This window comes from Schistocerca piceifrons, chromosome 2 (assembly GCF_021461385.2).
Source record: "Schistocerca piceifrons isolate TAMUIC-IGC-003096 chromosome 2, iqSchPice1.1, whole genome shotgun sequence".
Lineage (NCBI taxonomy): Eukaryota > Metazoa > Arthropoda > Insecta > Orthoptera > Acrididae > Schistocerca > Schistocerca piceifrons.
The window spans coordinates 285,636,322-285,655,774 of NC_060139.1; the positions used below are offsets into that span (position 1 = coordinate 285,636,322).

Below are 19,453 nucleotides of genomic sequence, written 5' to 3' on the forward strand. Positions count from 1 at the left end.
GACATACGCCAGATATAATTTTCCGCACTTAAATGATACTATATGTAGATGAAAATAAAAAAAAGAATTTTTTTATTTCGATGCATTTTTTATTTAATTATTAAATTTTTAAAACCGCGTAATATATGAAAGACTCTTAAAAAACCATCAAGAAAGTCATACCCTTCGCAGAGTGCAACACATCCTGATAATTACAGCAGTACACTTTGGCCAGAAAGGCGCTTCTGTTCCCACATCAGAATGCGCGCATTACTTCCATGTCATTTCGATCCCAAGAATTAGCGCCAGCTTTCATCACGTCGCGATTAGCCACCGGAATTGTATGTAAATGCTAGCGAACTTTCTGTTCTACTTAGACAAATTACGATACACATGATTACTCTTCGGGTTGGCTGCCTTTCAGCAAAGTTTCTACAATGCTTTTTGGATTCGCGCCACTATTCCCGTCAATTCTCCGTTCCACAGCTGCAAACAGTACCGACCCCTACAGCTGCAAACAGTACCGATCCCTATCACACGCTCATCAGACACTCTTCGCGTTAAGGTCGCATCCGGCGACTGCACAGCGCGCGTCCGGTCTTTTAGTGCAGGTCGGTCCGAAAGTGCAGCCGCAGCGACCAGTATGTTTAATTAGCGTTTATTTCCGCACGTCCTCGCAAAGCCGCGGCAAATCGGCGGGCACGCGCCGCCACCAGCCGTAAACAATAACGCTTTGAACGCAGAGGCGCGCTAATTTGCCAGCAGCGCGGACACACAGTGCAGACCGCGAAGAACGTGTGAGAGCATCATTAAAGCGATTGGCCGGCTGCGAAGTGGCGGAAAATTACGCGCCACTCGGCGGCCCGCGTATTAACACTCGACACGGCGGCGGCGGCAGCAGCAGTAGCGGCAAACGGGCGATTTTTTCCGGGGCGGACGCCTCGCCAGAGAAATGAAGTGGGCCCGCGCCGGCGTGGTGTGAGGCCGGCAATCAGCGCATCACAGATGGGATCGGCGCACAAAACGCGCCGATATTGCGCGCCTGGCTGTGACGCAGCGGCGCGGCGCGCGGGCGCGGGCCACTTTTAATTCGCAGCCTCCGGAATTACAATCGCATCCGCGTGTGCCAAATCTGGACAAATACTCTCTGCCCTGCAAGCGGCGGCGCTCGCCGGCGAGTAATGGAGAGCCGGTGCACCGGCACGCATTTCGCACACGCGGCAAGTCATTTTATTTACGTTCAAACGAAGTTATTAACAGCGTTTAAACGTATAAACGACGCGCTTTGACCGGCCTACCGTGCGCATATCGTAATTTCACGCGATGCCCGCCTCCGTGGGCCGCCGGCCGACCACCTGAAATAATGGAATTTCAGCGGACCTTCCTCCGACGTGACCCGACGTTTGTGCTCTGGTGGCGCGGCGTTCTAACGTTTGTGATGGCGCCGTTGCCCGTTACATTAGGCCGACGCGGGCGAACGACTGCGGCTCGCTCCGCTGGTTACCCGTTCCTCTGCCATTTCCCTTCCCTTGGCCCTCGCCGCATGAAATGTCATTATGCCAATCGCAGGTTATTAATTGATCCCCCGGCTGTGTCATCACAGTCCCGGAATTCAATTTGTTCCCCGACGCCTGCTCCGTCCCCGATGGCACCGCCGACAACTCATCAGCGGAAAGCGGATGAATTTCGCCTGGCCTGTGGTACCAGCCCACGTTCATTTTCGGCTGGAAACTATGTGACCGTGAAAAGCGATAATTATGCGAAGACAGATGCTGACAACGGAATGGGAATCCGTGTTTCGGACAGCTCTTAATAATACATACGAATAGCGAAATAATGGACCTTTCCATGATTAATGATGAATGAAACCAAATGTCATACATTTGAAAGGATGGTATTCCAGCTGACGGAAACATTACTTCCATTTATGTTAGTGAGAAAGAAACAAAACAAAATCAAAATGCATTTTGTTACCAATATTTCCTAAATGTTTTTCGTTATTTTACATGGCGTGGCCTTTAAAAATGGGGCCACATCTGCGACACAAAAAAATCACTCTTAGAAAACGTAAAAGCTTCTTTGCAAACGTGTTGAAGCATTTGAAAGAAACAACTCCCGTGCAGAGTGAACTGGAAGCGAAAAATGGTTCAAATGGCTCTAAGCACTATGGGACTTAACTTCTGAGGTCATCAGTCCCCTAGACTTATAACTACTTAAACTTAACTAACGTAAGGACTTCACACACATCCGTGCCCCGAGGCAGAAATCGAACCTACGACCGTAGCAGCAGCGCGGTTCCGGACTGAGACGCCTAGAACCGCTCGGCCACAGCGGCCGGCAACTGGAATCTATTTGGAACGATATACTGGGTTGAATCGATTCGGAAAGTTGTAGCATGTTGTTGAAACAAAACCTCTTCAACATTCACACGGTCTAGTTCAGACCATAAAAACTCTCGCAACATATTGCGTTAGAATTTGTTGTCCACTCCATTTCCGGCACCATCTTTGAAAAAGCATGGCACAGTTACGCCCTCAGCCCAGAGGTCACACTTTGCTGTCACTGTCGAGGACGTAACAACTTATCCACAATTACTCGACGGTTTTCTGTGACCCAACTTCTCCAATTTTCCTTGTTGAAGAAGCCAATCAACAGAAAGTGAGCCTCGCCCATTGGCAGAAATTTTACCCAAGATTCTAAAATTGGTATTTTAGATATAACTGATTCGCTGAGTCTAAAAAAGGGTCGCACCCCAAGCACTAATTGGACAGAAAATGCACAAAACTAAATGTATCTCAAACGACTGATATACACCCACTTGCAAGGAAACCCTTGAGTGCGAGGTCACAAAGGGCCAATTATGTTGAAGGCATTCGACGCCCCACAATTGTCTACCATGCAACCACAATATTGACTGCTAACAGCGACAGGGGACGGTACTGGAGGTATACAATGGTGAGCACAGCATGTGGCTATGGAGCGTAGTTCAACTGCTTTGATGACGAGTAACTCGCTACAGTGCTGGTGGTGTTGATAAAAACCAGAGCAATACCAACGATGAACATAGCAAACATTGCAGAGTCAGAAAGAAGTGGCAGAACAAAATATTAGCGTTTCAGCAAGATGGGTCACTGGAATGTGTGGTGTCGTATGGGCTAGACTGTGCGGATAATGTGCATGAGGTGTACAATAATGAATATACATGCTTAACAAGTAAAAGTGATACTGAAACAGGTGCCGAGCCATGTAGTCCATCATTCTTGTCGGAAAGTGAGCCACAATTCCCGTCTTCAGTAAAACGTAGTGAAGGACAACAGTTGTCCAAGCAACGGGAACTAAAAGAGAGAGAGAGAGGGAGAGGGAGAGGGAGAGAGAGAGAGAGAGAGAGAGAGAGAGAGAGAGAGAGAGAGGGGGGGGGGGCAGAGAGATTTTGGATAAGTGGGTAAGTCAGCAGTAATATGATCGTCCAGTGCACAAAAAAAACTACTGATACTCAACGGAGGACAGGGGGCACTTGTTACAAAAACTGATGTTTGCGTGTTTCAAGGATGCTCCATACATTTTACAGGACGTGCTTAATAGTGACCTACTACGTTATACATATCGCATCAAGTTGTGCGCGACATAGATTATAGTGATTTCAAGGGAAGCAGTGGATGGTTGCATAACTTCGAATAGTGCTACAGAACTGGAAGTCGTAAGGTAACGAAATTTCAAACAAAGCGCATGAAAGCATATGAAAGGAACTCTGGAAATTAGAGGTACCAAGAGAGTTGTAACACGGTCAGCTAACACCAGTGCCTTAACGCACTCATACACAATTATGCCGACTGTTAATCTTGATGGTAAATTGGCTGAAAAGTTATTTATTGTGCTGCGAGAAGTTGGAGGTGCTCTGCTCCTACGATTCTTTCTCGTCTGCGTCATCTTGTAAGGACATTAGGGAATATTTACGTCACGGCAAGCAAAAGTGGAAAAATGGGCGTAAGGGAACTACAACTGTTGTGTGAGCACTGCATTTAACAAACAGCTGGTCAAAATAACTTTCTCTTGCTTCATTACTTGTCTGCGTTTAAAAATTATACTCCTTTAGTGCAAACTGTGCCTCCTGAAAAGTTTGTAACATTGCAATTCACACCACCTGGAATCACTGGACAAATTCGGCCGCTGGATGTTTGTTTTTTCAGTGCCTCTATAACATATTATAGCACAATCTGCAGCTACGCCTTCAAGGATAGCCAGTTTCACGATAAGCTCCACGACAGACTGTTTTGCATTCGGTTGTGTGCAATCACGTACCACCAGCTCCTATCACCCCGTTACACCAATATTATTTTATATGCATTCTTTAAGACTGGATACCTAGCTGATCGTCCTGCATGGTTTGTAACTCCCAATGAGTTCGTCTTCGATCCTGATGGCACGAACCTTTTTCATCACTGTGGCGCGCAATATTTCAAACGGTGTTCCTGGTGCAAGTTAATGGTTTGTTTTGAACATTTCTTGAGTGTCGACGATGTCCATTTTGTCAAGTGTAATACATACATCACCTAGGAATGTTGTTCTATGCACCTCCTGGATATTCATTGCCCTCCCAAAGCACATGATGAGTCATTATCAGCTAATAGTTTTCCTATCATAATTGTTAATACAAAACCTTCAATTTGCCTTACTAAAGACTGAACTTACGACCTCGCACTCAAGGGGTTTCTTGTTAGGGCTTTTAATGTAGATTACTTTGATACCTGGAAGATACGGATATTTTAATAGTATCTCAATCTTTTGATATTATTAACGTGAATATGGACGCTACCTATTTATTCAACAATCTGAAATGATATCATTATGTTTAATACAAGGTAATCAATGAGTTACGAAATATAGATAGAAAATATTCACAAAAATCTATTATGTTCCAATAACGTTAGGATGAATCTAAAATTAAAAATTTGAAATACAAATATTCAGAACGATTGACAAAATCGTGTTAGATATCATTAGGAATAATCAACAAAAATGCCACTTCACTGTTCTAAAAAGAGTAGAAACAAGGAATGAACTTAAAAAAATCACTTACTCAACATTTATGACATCTATAAGATTTTGTTTGGTTACGAAACTTCATATCTAATGACGTTAATGGTTTTATTGCATTACTTTTATGCTTTTACTTTCGATGTTGACTGGCGTAACTGTTGTTGAATCAAATGTGTTTGAAAGCTACATTTTTTGGGGTGATTGGGAAACGTTTGACCCGGTACCAGCATTTGACTGGATGATGTGGGAAATCTCCCAAAACTACCCTCAAATTGACAGGTATAATTGACAGCTTACACTATTCTTGTCCGTTCTCTCTTGGAGTACTGTTCCGAGGTGCGAGATCCTTACCAGACGGAATTAACGGAATACATAGAGGAAGTTCAAAGAAGAGTAGCACGTTTTGTATTGTTGAGAAATAGCGGAGAGAGTGATACAGGTTTCGGGGCGGACATCATTAAAACAAAATTTCAATTACCAACTTTCTCCTCCGAGTGCGAAAATATTTTTTTGAGGCCTACCTACATAGCGAGAAACGATCACAACAAAATAAGGGAAATCAGAGCTCGCACGGAAAGATATAGATGTTCGTTTTTTTCCGCGCTGTTCGAGAGTGGAATAATAGAGAATTATGGTGGAGGTGGTTCGATAAATCCACTGCGAGGCACTTGAGTGTGATTTGCAGAGTATCCACGTAGATGTAGATGGCATCCGTGTGGGAATTGGATGACGGGTGCGTATTCAACTGCCATGTTTACGTCGTATAGGAAATTGGCGTCTGAATCCGCGCACTAGGTAATCAGCAGGTCGATAAGGGCTGTATGAGGAAGAGACACGGAAAAGATTGAGGACACCATTTCAGACTGTACAGTGACTGCTAAAGTCATAATATTTTCCGTTGAGTTCCGCAGCGTCAGAGATAATCATTGGCAGAAATATGTGAGAATTCTGTAATGGCTAAAAAGTCTGTACCCAGACTACAGACACCTATGGTCTCGTCAGTGCACATTATTTTCTTGATGACACTGCTGTCTGTTCTTTGTTTCGCAAGCATCCAACGGGCAAATGCTCGCGGCTTTTCGTAATCGTTTGGCTTCAGTTCTCGCTTCAGGTGGGTGTTATAGGCCAAAAATGTGCCGATCTTTCTTCAGAATTCGTTGCATGCTTATTTTGGGAATATTCAACTATTGTGAACATCGGCGAATAGATTTCACAGGACTTAACAGCAATGTTATCACTCACGATGGCGATGTTTTCCGCAGAACGACAACAGGAGGATCACCTCGCGGTTTAACGTCACAACTGAACCAGTTTTCTCAAATTTAGCACTCAGTCTCATCACAGTCGACTTATCTGATGCAGTACGTTGACTAAACATTTCCTTGAATTTACGAAGAGTCTCCGCGTAACATCCACCATATTTGAAGTTTCCACTATGGCAACACACTGGGGCGTTCTGTTAAAAAGAAAAAGAAAAAAAAAATCGTGCAACGTTCAGTGCCACTAACTCACTACAACAGAAATTGAGGGTACTGCAAAAGTTGCTTTCTTTATGGGATATCCTTTACTTTTCACAAAACGATTCTGAAATTAGCGAGAGATCAGACACCGAGAACTACGGTCTCCTATTCCAGGATGTTAACAGCAATCCAAATCGGCTCATGGACTACCCCTGTTGCCGACGGAAGATTAACACTTGCCAAACACGAAACTTCATTGGGAAAAGATAACACATTTTGCACCTGGTTATTCGTACGAGGTTAGTGGCCGCCATGTCATGCCACCTCCTCTAGGTACGTATCCGGCTATACTTCGATCTAGATTCTTTCACCTTTTTTGCACGCTAAGGAGCTTTAATTGAAGAAAGGACAAAATATAAAAATGGAGCAATTGAAGCAGGCGAAAGAGAATAGAAACGTCTAATAAATGCGATTGGCTGTAAGTGCAAAAGGCTAAGCAAGGAGCATGACTAGAGGAAGAATGTAAGGATTTTGGATCATATTTCACTAGCAGAAATACAGATAGATTAAAGAGGCCTTTGGACAAAAGAGAAGCAGGTGTATGAACATCAAGAGCTAGTGTCTATACAAGAGAAATGAAGTTGAAGACAATATTACAGAAAGGGAGGAGGACGTACATCAAGATAAGACGGGAGACAAATGCGAGAAGAATCTGACAGAACACTGAAAGACCTACGTCCGTCAGAACTACTGATAAATATTGGGAGAGCCAGGCATGACAAAACCATTGAGGTGTGAGACAGGCGGAAAAGAGGATGTGATAATTCCAATTCTAAAGAAAGCAGGTGTTGAAAGGTCTGAATATTACCGAATTATCAGTTTAATAAGTCATTGTTGCAAAATACTAACACGAATTCTTTACACAATAAGAATGGAAAAACTTGCAGAAGCCGACCTCGTAGAAAATCAGTTTGGATTCCGGAGAAATGTAGGAACGCGCGAGGCAATTTTGATCCTACGACTTCTCTTAGAGGATAGGTTGAGGATGGGGAAACCTACGTTTACGACGTTTGTAGACTTGGAGGAAGCTTTTGACAGTGTTGACTAGAATACTCTGTTCGAAATTCTGAAGGAAGCAGAGGTAAAATATGGGAGCGAAAGGCTGCTTACAACTTGTACAAAAAGCGGATCGCAATTATAAGAGTCGAGAGGCATCAAAAGGAAGCAGTGACTGAAAAGGGGGTGGACAAGGTTATAGCCTACCCCCGATCTTATTCAATCTGTACATTAAACAAGCAGTAAGGAAACCAAAGAAAAATTTGGAGTCAAGTTCAGGTAAAAGAAAATCTTCAAGGTTTGTCGATGACACTGTAGTTCTGTCTGCGACAGCAAAGGGCTTGGAAAAGCAGTTGAGCGGAATGGACAGCGTTTTGAGAGAAAGAGATAAGATGAACATCAACAGAACCAAAACAAGGATAATGAATGGAATGTAGTCGAATTAAATCAAGTGATGCTGCGGGAATTAGATAAGGAACCAAGAGCCTAAAAGTAGTAGAGTAGTTTTGCTATTTGGACAGTAAAATAGCTGATGATGGCCGAGGAAGAGGACAAAATGTAGATTCCCAATGGCAAGAAAAGCGTTTCTGAAGCGGAGAAATTTGTTAACATCGGTTATAGTTTCAAGTGCCAGGGGTCTCTTCCGAAGCTGTGGTTTTGGGGGGGGGGGGGGTAGCCGCACGGTCTGAGGCGTCTTTTCGCGGTCCGCGCCGCTCCCTCCGTAGGAAGTTCGCGAGTCCTCCCTCGGGCATGGATGTGTGTGCCGTCTTTAGCGCCGAAGGTATTTGTCTGTATTGTAGCCATGTATGGAAGTGATACATGGATGATAACGAGTTTAGACAAGAAGAGAATAGAAGCTTTTGAAATGTGGAGGTACAGAAGAATGCTGAAGATTAGCTGGGTAGCTCACGTAACTAATGTGGAGGTACTGAATATAATTGGGGAGAAGAGGAATCTGTGGCATAACTTGAATAAAAGAAGGGATCGGTTGGTAGGACACATTCAGAGACATCAAGAGATCACCAATTTAGTACTGGAGGGAAGAACTGGGGGGGGGGGGGGGGGGGGAGAAATCGTAGAGGGAGACCAAGAGATGAATACAGTTAAGCAGATTCAGAATGATTTAGGTTCTAGTAGTTACCCGGAGGACAGAGTAATGTGGAGAGGTGCATCGAACCAGTCGTCGGACTAGAGACCACAAGAACAACTATGAGCTTTAACGGACGAAGATTGCCTGTATCATAACATGTAAAGGGTCTGGCAAATTCCGAATCTCTCACTACAGCATTTGTGGATACTGATCGGTCCTTCTAAGGGAATATTCGCACGAACTCAAGGACATCGTTAATGTAAATCTGTACCTGAGAGGTAAAGGTGTGTAAGGCCCAGTTTCCGCAGTTTCCACTTACGACCATGTGTGCAATACTTCATTTGTAGGAGGAGGGCAAGAGCTGTTCCTTTCCGTTAATTGCTGGATTTGTCGTGAAACATAATTAGTTTTCAGGAATTAGTCTCTTTTTTTTATACTCAACGCTTCAGACTAACGTTATACTTCAGCAAGTTTTTGTGTGGAGAACACCACGGATTACCGTTAAGATAGTTCAGTTAATACATCGCCAATCTATGGTCTGTTTGTTGAACTAAACGAGCGACGTTTCAAACAATTTACATAATGCGGGAGACACCTCCTTATCGTTTGTACGTTGCTCATTTTAAGACGCCTAGGCGCGAGTTCCTAATGCTACAAGCGCGGTAATTTACACAACCGCCGTTGCTTCTAGTAATGGAGGTCTTCGCCTGGCGATAACATTTTTATCGTCAGATCGTTTTTGAGGTGTTCTAAAACACAATCATTTTCTTCCGAAATTGAAAGTAATAAATGTAATTAAATGTAATAAACAGCATCTCCTCGCAATGCAGCTGATAACACGGTAAACCAGAACACTACTCAAAAACTACAAGTGCTCAGTAATTTGGATTTAGTCCCTCCCACGATATCAGGAAAGCCAAATTGAGATTCAGGTGGAAGAGAACGCACATATATGTTACGGGTATGCCACAGGAAAAATATAAATAAATAAAATACGGAGATGGTGCAGCAGATCCACGCAGGCAAGTTGTGAGTAAGTGGAGTATCATTCCAAGCAAGTGAAGCTCATACACAGCGCATATGGATGGCTTTCCGGCGTTCAGCAGGCGAGTGTCTTAACGGACTGACTTTCTCCAAGTTCGTATGACGAACGTGCACCCTGGAAAGCCAACATAGTTGTAACCATTTCGAATGCAGTTGTTGCAAGAACTGAAGCACGATGACATGCCACAATTTACGATGATAATTAACTGTGAAAGTGACTGAGCGATTCAATGACAATTGTGATTTCCTAACCAACGTGGCACTTTGCGAAATTTTTCTCGGGTCCAGCACAGTAAACAAATATAACACTCCTCATAGTCTCAAGGCATTGCTGGTCCATTCTTTGTTTCAGAAAAAAATTATGATTTTATCAATCATCCTTACATACTGGAGCCAACACACCACAATTGGCTGAACAGCAACTGTCTGTGGTTTCAGGACAAGGTGGAGCACCACAAGACGGCTGTGGAAATGCGTTGGTGAAAACATTGCCACAACACCGGATAGGCCTCCTACGTCATTAGATGTAAGGTCAGTTGTTTGTCAAACACCAACCGCAATTGCAGACACCTTGTGGTGAGTGTAGTTGGAGCTGGAATACAGGGTAAAACGTAAATGCAGTAAAGGATCACATACTGACATAAAAGAGGAGTTAATGAACACACAACTCTCAAGCCGTTCGTATAAGATACTCTGTTATGGTACAGTAATATAATGCAGTTGTAAAGTACCTTTTTAGATACCTCCTGGAACAGCGCATTTTGCGTTTAGATAACAAAAGATTAACGTACCGCTCAGCTTACCGTATGGAACTGATTTCTACAGCCCCACCGTTGAATTATGTATCAACGAAGATATTCTATGAGGGGCACTGGTACAAACGTACGATGGTTCAGGAAACAATGTGTCAATAGCCTAATGATTTAAGCGAAAATAATTGGATATCTATAAATACAAATTGTAAAACCGTAACATTCCACACGTGTAGAATCTGAAAAAGAAGAGTACATGCAGATTAAGCACGAAGTTTAAGCTGTAGGCCTCTGGGCACGCCGACACCTGAAAGAGAAGGCAGCGCGCTGCGGCACAGGCAACACAGAGCTATGGCATCTACTGTGAAACTAACTACTGTGCACCGCCCCCACCGCACCACCGCTTGCAGCTCGCGTCACCACCACCAACACCAACCCCAATTACTACGTGTTGCTTGCTTGTGCTCGTGTCCGTGTGTGTCTGTGATAGGGGATCAGCGCCAGTTGCCTTTTAGCACAAGGCACATTCATGTCTCTTGAGATTAGCACTTGTCTCTTCGCTCGCCATTAAACAGTTTTTACAAATTTTTCATCTTTTTTGTGCCTTCCGCGTAGATGTTATATTCCGAGCTCCGAAGTGGTCAGACAATGGAACTGCGATTCTCCTACATTGAAGACAATGATATTTAGTCTGGAATCTGCGTTGTTATGTCAATGATGGTTTTGGATGTCCACAATGCCCAGTGTACAGAATCGAAGTCTCTGACGACTGCCGGCCGAAGTGGCCGTGCGGTTAAAGGCGCTGCAGTCTGGAACCGCAAGACCGCTACGGTCGCAGGTTCGAATCCTGCCTGGGGCATGGATGTTTGTGATGTCCTTAGGTTAGTTAGGTTTAACTAGTTCTAAGTTCTAGGGGACTAATGACCTCAGCAGTTGAGTCCCATAGTGCTCAGAGCCATTTGAACCATCTGACGACTGATTCTGCCTTGGGAAGTTTAGTTTACGCGTTAATCACTGATCACCAAAAGAATCTGCCCCATAAATGCAATTACTCAATTACACTGAAGAGCCAAAGAAACTGGTATCCTGCCTAATACCGTGTAGAGGCCCCGCGAGCGTGCAGAAGTGTCGCAACACGACGTGGCATGGCCTCGATTATGTCTGAAGTAGTGCTGGAGAGAACTGACACCATGAATCCTGCAGGACTGTCCATAAATCCATAAGAGTACGAGGGGGTGAAGGTCTTTTCTGAACAGCGCGTTGCAGGGCATCCCAGATATGCTCAATAATGTTAATGTCTGGGGAGTTTGGTGGCCAGCGGAAGTGTGTTCCTGGAGCCTCTCTGAGGCAATTCTGGACGTATGGGGTGTCGCATTGTCCTGCTGGAATTACCCAGCCTCCACCAGCTTGAACAGTCCGCTGTTGACATGCAGGGTGCATGGATTCATAAAGTTGTCTTCATACCCGTACACGTCCATCTGCCCGATACTATTTGAAACGCGACTCGTCTGGCCAGGCAACATGTTTCCAGTCATCAGCAGTCCAATGTCGGTGTTGACGTGCCCAGACGAGGCGTAAAGCTTTGTGTCTTGCAGTCATCAAGGGTACACGAGTGTGCCTTCGGCTCCCAAAGCTCATATCGATGATGTTTCGTTGAATGGTTCGCATGCTGACGCTTGGTTATGGCACAGCATTGAAATCTGCAGCAATTTGCGAAAGGGCTGCACTTCTGTCAGGTTGAACGATTCTCTTCAGTCGTCGTTGGTCCCGTTCTTGCAGGAACTTTTTGGACCACAGCGACATCGGAAATTTGATGTTTTACTGATATTAACGGTACACTCGTGAAATGCTCGTACGGGAAAATCCCCACTTCATTGTTACCTCGGAGATGCTGTGTCCCATCGCTCGTGCGCCGACTATAACACGACGTTCAGACTCAATTAAATCTTGATAACCTGCCATTGTAGCCAGACACTTGTTATCTTATATAGGCGCTGGCGACCGCAGCGCCGTATTCTGCCTGTTTACATATCCCTGTATTTGAATACGCATGCCTGTATCAGTTTCTTTGGCACTTCAGTGTACTTTGATTTCACTGACAATGGACGTTCATGCATCTATACCACTTCCAGGCTTACTGGTATCAATTTTCTGTTACTGCTGTACCTTTATCGTTTCAAATCAAGAATGATTTGCGTTATGGTAAAACGCAAGTACGTTAACACCTAAAGAAAAGAAGCTTCTATCGCAGATGAAACCGCCATTTCACACGGTATTTGTACCGTTTCTCGGATGGCCAAAAACAAGTATGTCAGATTAGTATTAAAATCGCTGTCTTTTAAAAAAGACTACAGCACTGCTATGTAAAAAAAATGTTTGAGGAGGATCAGAATTAAAAAAGGATGGGCTCGTATCGTCATTATAATAACCGTGGGTTATAAATAAGAAGAGGGCATTCGAACAAATTTCCATCATTTCGCTTATAGAGCCACTATAGACAAACTGAGCGCAGACGCACGGTCATCGAGTGAAGACGTCGGTGTGAGCGTGAGTGAGACAGTGCCAGGGCGCCGTGTCCTGTGTAGAGTGAGCGTGTGGCGTGGTCTGTGCAACACGGGCCGGGCACCCCCGCCCGCTGGCGCCGCCGCCTGCCGCCGCTCCTGCCTGCGCCCGTGTAGGCTGCGTGACAGGGGCCCGAGCAGGTCACAAACTGTTTGGGCGAAACTAGTCAGTTCCGATATGTAATTATGACGACGGACTTAACAGCTCAGTCGTCTCATCAGTAGAGGAACTCACAGAGGCAAGAAATAAACAGACTGGGAGAACAAAATGAAACAAAAATGTTGTTGCGAATCGATGTCACAACGCTGGGGTCGTAACCTCGTTGGGCTACGCAACAGCGTCGGATTACGAAGGAAGTTGGAGACCCATGTTGGTACCAAAGTCTATCTTTCTGAAATGAAAAGGAAAGACGAGTTTCTGCGGCCAAACATTTTACTGTTCGATAATGCTGATAAGACATCCAATGACTACAACAGAGGGTATAAGTGATAAATGTGGAAATTTCTGTCCATCTGGTACAACAGTAGTGTTACCAGGAAAAGGTCGTGGAAAATAAGATGGCAGGAGAGAGAGAGAGAGAGAGAGAGAGAGAGAGAGATAGATAGAGATAGAGAGAGAGAGAGAGAGAGAGAGAGAGGCTGGCAGGAGCGGGCGGCGGTGGCGGCGGCGGCAGGTAGCAGGTAGGCGAGCCCGGTGCTCGGCCGGCCGGCGGTGAGCCTGCGCGGGCTAACCTGATGCGGCCAAGAGCGGCGCCAGCTTCTTCCAGTCGCCGGGACTGAGCTGCGCGGGAGCGGGCGCGGGCGCTGGCGCGGGGGCGGCGGGGGCGGCGGGGGCGGCGGTGGAGGCGGCGGGCGGCGCCCCCGCGGCGCTCCCGCGGAGTCCCAGCCCCAAGCCCAGCCCGAGCCCCCGCCAGTACTCACCCATGGCGCCCGCCCCCTTCCCGTCCAGCTGGTACGGCGGGATGCCCATGTGGGCCGGGGGCGGCTGCGTCAGGTGCTCCCCGTTATGGCAGAAGAAGGGCAGCGTGGCGCCCGGGTGCGTCGGCGCCAGGCCCATCTTGCTCGCCTGCAACACAAGCAAAGAGGTTCTCGTTACCAAACCAAAAACATTACATTCCTCCTCAAACTTATTGACGCTGTGCTACTTCGCTCACTCGCGTTGACTGAACATCTATAAGAGCAATAAGGCTAATTCTAGTGACGATTAAGTGGCAGACTACAAGGCGACGGCACAATTCTGCCATAATGTAACGTATCTACAAAGAAGACAGCGTACAGAACGCTTCTACTGTCCAGTCCCGAGTGGTACTCGTTTGCAATCTTTTCTCGTAACGCTACTAAAGTTTAGTGACAGACAGTTATTAGCTCGGTCGGTTTTTAGCGTTCCGTCGGCGACGAGGTCCTCAGAATCGGAATGAATGAGGATGGGGAAGGAAGTCGACCGTCCCCTTTCAAAAGAACCGTACCGACAAGTGATTAGCGAAATAAAGCAAATGCTAAATCTCCGTAGCCCTCTGACAATTTCTACCAATGTCCTTCCTTTCCTAACACTTTGTCACCTTGTTCGGTCAAGAATCTACTCGCCCAACTTCTGTAAACACAGTTAATGGGAAAACAGCTTAGCTCATACAGAGGCACACAAGCCTTCCCTGCCTACTGTTTTGAGTCGAACAGAAAGAAATGTCAATCAGCTTTCCACACTATCCTCTTGCCGTACACTGTCCGGTGCTTTTAGGAGTCTGTATGTGGATGTAGGAATTACAAAATTTCACGAGTCTAACTATATGCGATACATGACATGCGGGAATCCATTAATTGTGACTGGGTATATCGCTTTCAGTACTTGCTGCTTTCTAGAATTAGATGTCGAGAAGTCACTACTCTTAACAAGAAAAGCTATCTGCCGATGTGCGAGGTGATCTAATGTCCTGCTACGGCAGTCTCATAACCGGCGCGGCAGGTAACCTGAATCTGTGACGTTCTCTATCAGATCAGTTTGTTCGGATCTATGTATCTTTAATACTTCACTGTAGTTAGTTGTGGCGTTGGATCTTAGGGCTCGCTTCAAACACGTTTCAAATGTGTGTTAATGTCGAAGCCAAATTGTAACTAACGTCTCAAATTTTGTAGTATCACGACATTTTCAGATTGCGGTTCAATATTTACATCTTAAAATAAATACAACGCCTAAGTACGTTAGAGCTTAGAAGAACAATACTCACCACTTCGAAAAGTCGCAAGACAAAAGACTGGGATTAACTTACGAACGAAAAGACGGTTGGCAAGGTCTGCCATTGAGAGGAACAGGAGACTTCCACTCCACTCCACCAACGGCGAAATGAGTAAGGAAGGGCAAGGTCTCTTCTACACTATTATTCTGTTTTCCTTCCTTTCTCGTATCTTATTCAAATTAGTAACGATATACTGTACTTCAAGTACCTTTTTTTCTTTCTTTGTTATATCTGCGTATGCTGTAGTTGCCTAAATTTCTGTAGGTGTAACTTCCACAATGTAATTAAAAAAAACACGCACATTCAAATCAACTTTGTAGCCAGTATATACGTTCAGTTTTTTAACTGTAAGTTAAGCATGAAAATCCAGAAAAAATAGAGATATATGACGTTTATGACTCCCACTTTGTATGATCGCTGCTTTATGCACATCATATATATTAATAAATTAAATAATTAAAATTTAAATAGCGACACGCAATTCGTTTGATAGCAACTTCACATGATGTCACGCACAAAGCTGAAAAACTGGTTTCAGTTTGATTGTAAATAATGAAGCAGACAGACTCCAGATCCTCCACAACAACCAGGAAATGGATTCTGCAGTGTATACATGCATGGATATGTTGAAATAGTGCAGTTTGGAATTGTGGTCACCCAAAAAGAAACGCACAGTCTAGCTGGGAACACTTTTCCTAATGCAGGTTAGACACGGTGTACTGAACTTACATGACAGAACTTATATGAATTAGGACTTGAGAAAAGCTGTAGATTTGTTGCGAATTATGAAAATAAATCGCACATCTGTAAGATATTATATCTCTGTATCCTAATGTTCCACAGTAGGTGCTTCAAAGGTGGCAGGCGCAATCAGTTCAAAAACTAAAGTATCGACTTATTTTATTATATTGAAATATTCGTTGCCCGAAAGGAAAGCTCATCTCAAATGTCGGAAACGCTGCTTCGATAGATATATACACAATCAATCTCATTTGACAGAAAACTACAGCCCCAGAATGCCTGTAAATAACCACTCCGCTGACTGCGGTACACAAAGAAACAAATGAATATTAGATGTAGTGCACACACTGTTTGAAATCATGAAAGGCTAAATGTTTTGTTTTATTGTAAAAGGACCGGAACCCTTTTACTGGATAGGAACGAATAACACGAAAATATATTGTCAAACAATGCGGGAACATACCGAAAGTGAACATATTGCATCTAAATCTTGCGAAAGTCTCAAGAACTCATTAGGTGGCGGTAATATGCAAAGTCCAAATATGTATACATATATAGTATACCGCAAAGAAAAATAAGAACGGAGAAAATAGAACGCAACATTTAAGATACAGGAATAATTTGTAGGATCTGTTCACTACCTAAATCTACGGGAAGTCTTCAGCTGAAGACACAGACTGCTTAAAACAAGCAGAGGGAACAATTATGTATGACATGTGTGTCACAAGATTTGACTTGTAGCAGTTGGTAATATAAGGGAACAAGTGCGATTTCGCTGATGGACAACGTGTTTACAGACACGAGCAAGTGAAAATACAGGATTTCACAGGGCTCTCGGCTCCATAGCACGGCAACTGTTAGCGGGAGTTGCGGCGCACATGCAGCGTAACTTCCCATTACGAAACAGCAAACCGTCTGTGTCCGGCAGGTGCACCGACCTTTTTTCCGCAGGCACCGACAACTCAAACCCGACAAAGAGCTCGTAGAGCGCAGCTAAGTAACGGCTAGTTGCCGTGAATGAGCAGCGCCCTCCGAGTATCGAGCGCGGGGGCGCAGTGGGCGCGGCGCGGGCCGTGAATGGTCCCGGCCGACGGCCGGCGCGGCGGCGCGTCCGCGCATGCGCACAACGTGCCTGGCGGGCGACGAGCAGCACGTCCTTGACGAGCAGCAGGCTGGCCGGCTCCAGCGGCTGGCTCTCCATCCAGCGCAGCGCCGTGGTCAGCGCGCTCGCCGCCTCGGCCGCCGTCGGGGCCGAGGCTGGCGCCGCCGCAGTCGCAGGGGCGGACCGCAAGTTCCCTCCTGCGTCCTCGGCATCATCCGGCGGCTCCGCCTTGACGGCCGGCTCGGGCTCGCGGTCTTCCGCGTCCAGGTCCTCGGCTCGAGCCCAGGCGGCGAGGTCCGCGTCGGCGACCTCGAGTCCTCGGTCGTGCGCCGCCCACTGCAGCTCCAGCAGCAGCAGGCGGTCGGGCTCCGGAGGTGCGGCGCCGGCCGCCATCCAGCAGCGCTGGAAGGCGTCGCCGCGCACGGACAGCCAGGCGCGGTGCAGCAGCGGGAACGCGTCGAGCAGCGTCCAGCGGCGCAGCCAGTGCTCGGCTGCCTCGGCGTCGCCGGCATCCGCCGCCATGCAGTAGAGCAGCGACTGGGCGTAGCGCGCGCGCAGCTCCACGGATACGGCGGCCGTGTCGACGGCCGGGCCGCCGGGCGCCAGCAGGCGGACACTGCCGTCGTCCGAGCTCAGCTCGCCCGAGGCGCGCACGAGTGCGGCCACGGCGCTGCCCGGGACCAGGACGGCGCCCCTCGCGCCGTGAACGGCCGAGGCGGCGGGGCAGAACTCTCGCCGGAACCACCACGCGAACAGGTCCGGCGTGAGGACCCCCGAGCCGCCGCCGGCGTAGACGACGGGCTGGCTGAGCATGTTGACGTGCGCGAGGCAGGGCGGCCGCCAGTGGCGCCCGATCACCAGCAACCGCGTCCGGTGGCGTCCCGTGCGATCAGAGGCCCCCAGAACCCACACGCGGTCTCCCGCCGCTCCCGACGTCCAGAGAGCTCGGTCGGGCAGGGAGCCCACTCGCATTTCCAGCGCGACTGCCACGTACACCTGTTCGTCGGTGTAGTCCAACAGGAGCGGCGGAGGTGGCGGCCGGACACACGCGTCCCGGTCGACGATATTGGAGGCCGCATCGGTATCGGGAAAGGACGGGGGCGAGCTAGCGCTGGTAGCACCCTCCAGATCGCGGTCGAGATCGGGATCAGGTTCGGTCCCTAGCTGTGGCTCCGGCTGGGGGTGGTGCTCCGATTCGGGTTCGGGCTCGGGCTCCGGCTCTGCGTCGGCATCGGCGACGCCGTAGCGGGCCTGCCAGCGGCGCACCCAGGCGCGCGTGAGCTGTGCGGCGAGCGCAGTCGGAGCGCCCAGGCGGCGAGCCAGGGCGAGCGCCTTGCGGCGCAGCTCGGCCACGCCCACCGGGGCAGAGCCCGCGGCTCCGGCGTGCCGCCTGCGGTAGCGTTCCAGCCAGCGGAAAAGCGCGCGCTCCACGTCCGCCTCGCCCACGTCGTGGCCCGGCGCGGCGCCGGCGGCAGAAGCGCTAGCGGGCGACACTCGCGGCTCGTCGGCGTCCGCCATGGCGGCGGCAGCGGCTGTAGCGGCAGCAGCGACCGGCGAGCGCAGCGGCCGCTCCACAACTGAGCTCGCTCTCTCTGCATACTACTAAAACCCGCCAGCCAGCCAGGCAGCCGGCGCGCCCGGGCCGTGCCGGGGCCGGGGCGCAATGCACAGACGTACAAAGCGAAAAGAGAAGTCGGGCCGGATCAAAGCGGCGGCGCGCCTCTGTATGTGTGCCTCGGGTTTTATGTACCGCCGGCGTGTGTGTGAGCGCTGCGCCTGTGTGCGCGGCGCCGCGCCAGCGCGCCTCTGTGTGTGTGCGCGTAAAGGCCTTTGATGTAACCGATGCGGCACGGCACAAAGAGAAAGCCCCTGTGCCGCCGCGCCGCGCCAGAGAGAGACAGATAGCGGCGTCGCGTGTTTGAAGTGGGAGCGAGAGGGCTGGCGGCGGCAGCGGCGGCGGAGGGAGGCGCGGGTGGGGGGCGGCGCTGGCGGCGGCGGCTGTGGCGGGGGCGGCGCCGGCCGCCGCCAGGAAGCCCGCCAGATGCGGCCCGCCGGCGACAGCGGCGCCTCGCGAGAAAAACTGACCCGCGTAGGCGACCGCGGCGGGAATAAATCGGCGCATCGGGACAGCGCGCGGCCGATAAGGCGAACAGCGCGCGACTTTAATTTTGTCTGGCGCGGTAGCCTGTGCTGGGCACCACAAAAAACTGACTGGCAGTGTGGCGTTCCAACAGGGCGTCCATTAACTGCGAGCCACAAATGGGACGTTTAACACTAATTCTTTACTGATCTTAATGCGGTGGTTACTCTCAACCCTATAACTGGCAGTCAAATGCAGAAAAAAAAAAGAGACTGATATGAACAAAGTGAGTAAGCTATTTTATCAAAAGTAATCGCCAT

The 19,453-nt window shown here is 48.0% G+C and overlaps 1 protein-coding gene across 1 annotated transcript in view; it reads right to left on the bottom strand.

The window, feature by feature from the left end:
* The window catches only part of LOC124775331, a 159,050-nt gene that overhangs the window by 125,991 nt on the left and 13,606 nt on the right, over positions 1-19,453 (bottom strand). Inside the window, exons 2-4 of the mRNA XM_047250163.1 lie at positions 18,273-18,533; positions 17,084-18,158; positions 13,712-14,045 (exon numbers count right to left, since the gene is read on the bottom strand). Of these exons, the coding sequence (XP_047106119.1) occupies positions 13,712-14,045; positions 17,084-18,158; positions 18,273-18,533 (1,670 nt within the window). The remainder of the gene's footprint in view (positions 1-13,711; positions 14,046-17,083; positions 18,159-18,272; positions 18,534-19,453) is intronic.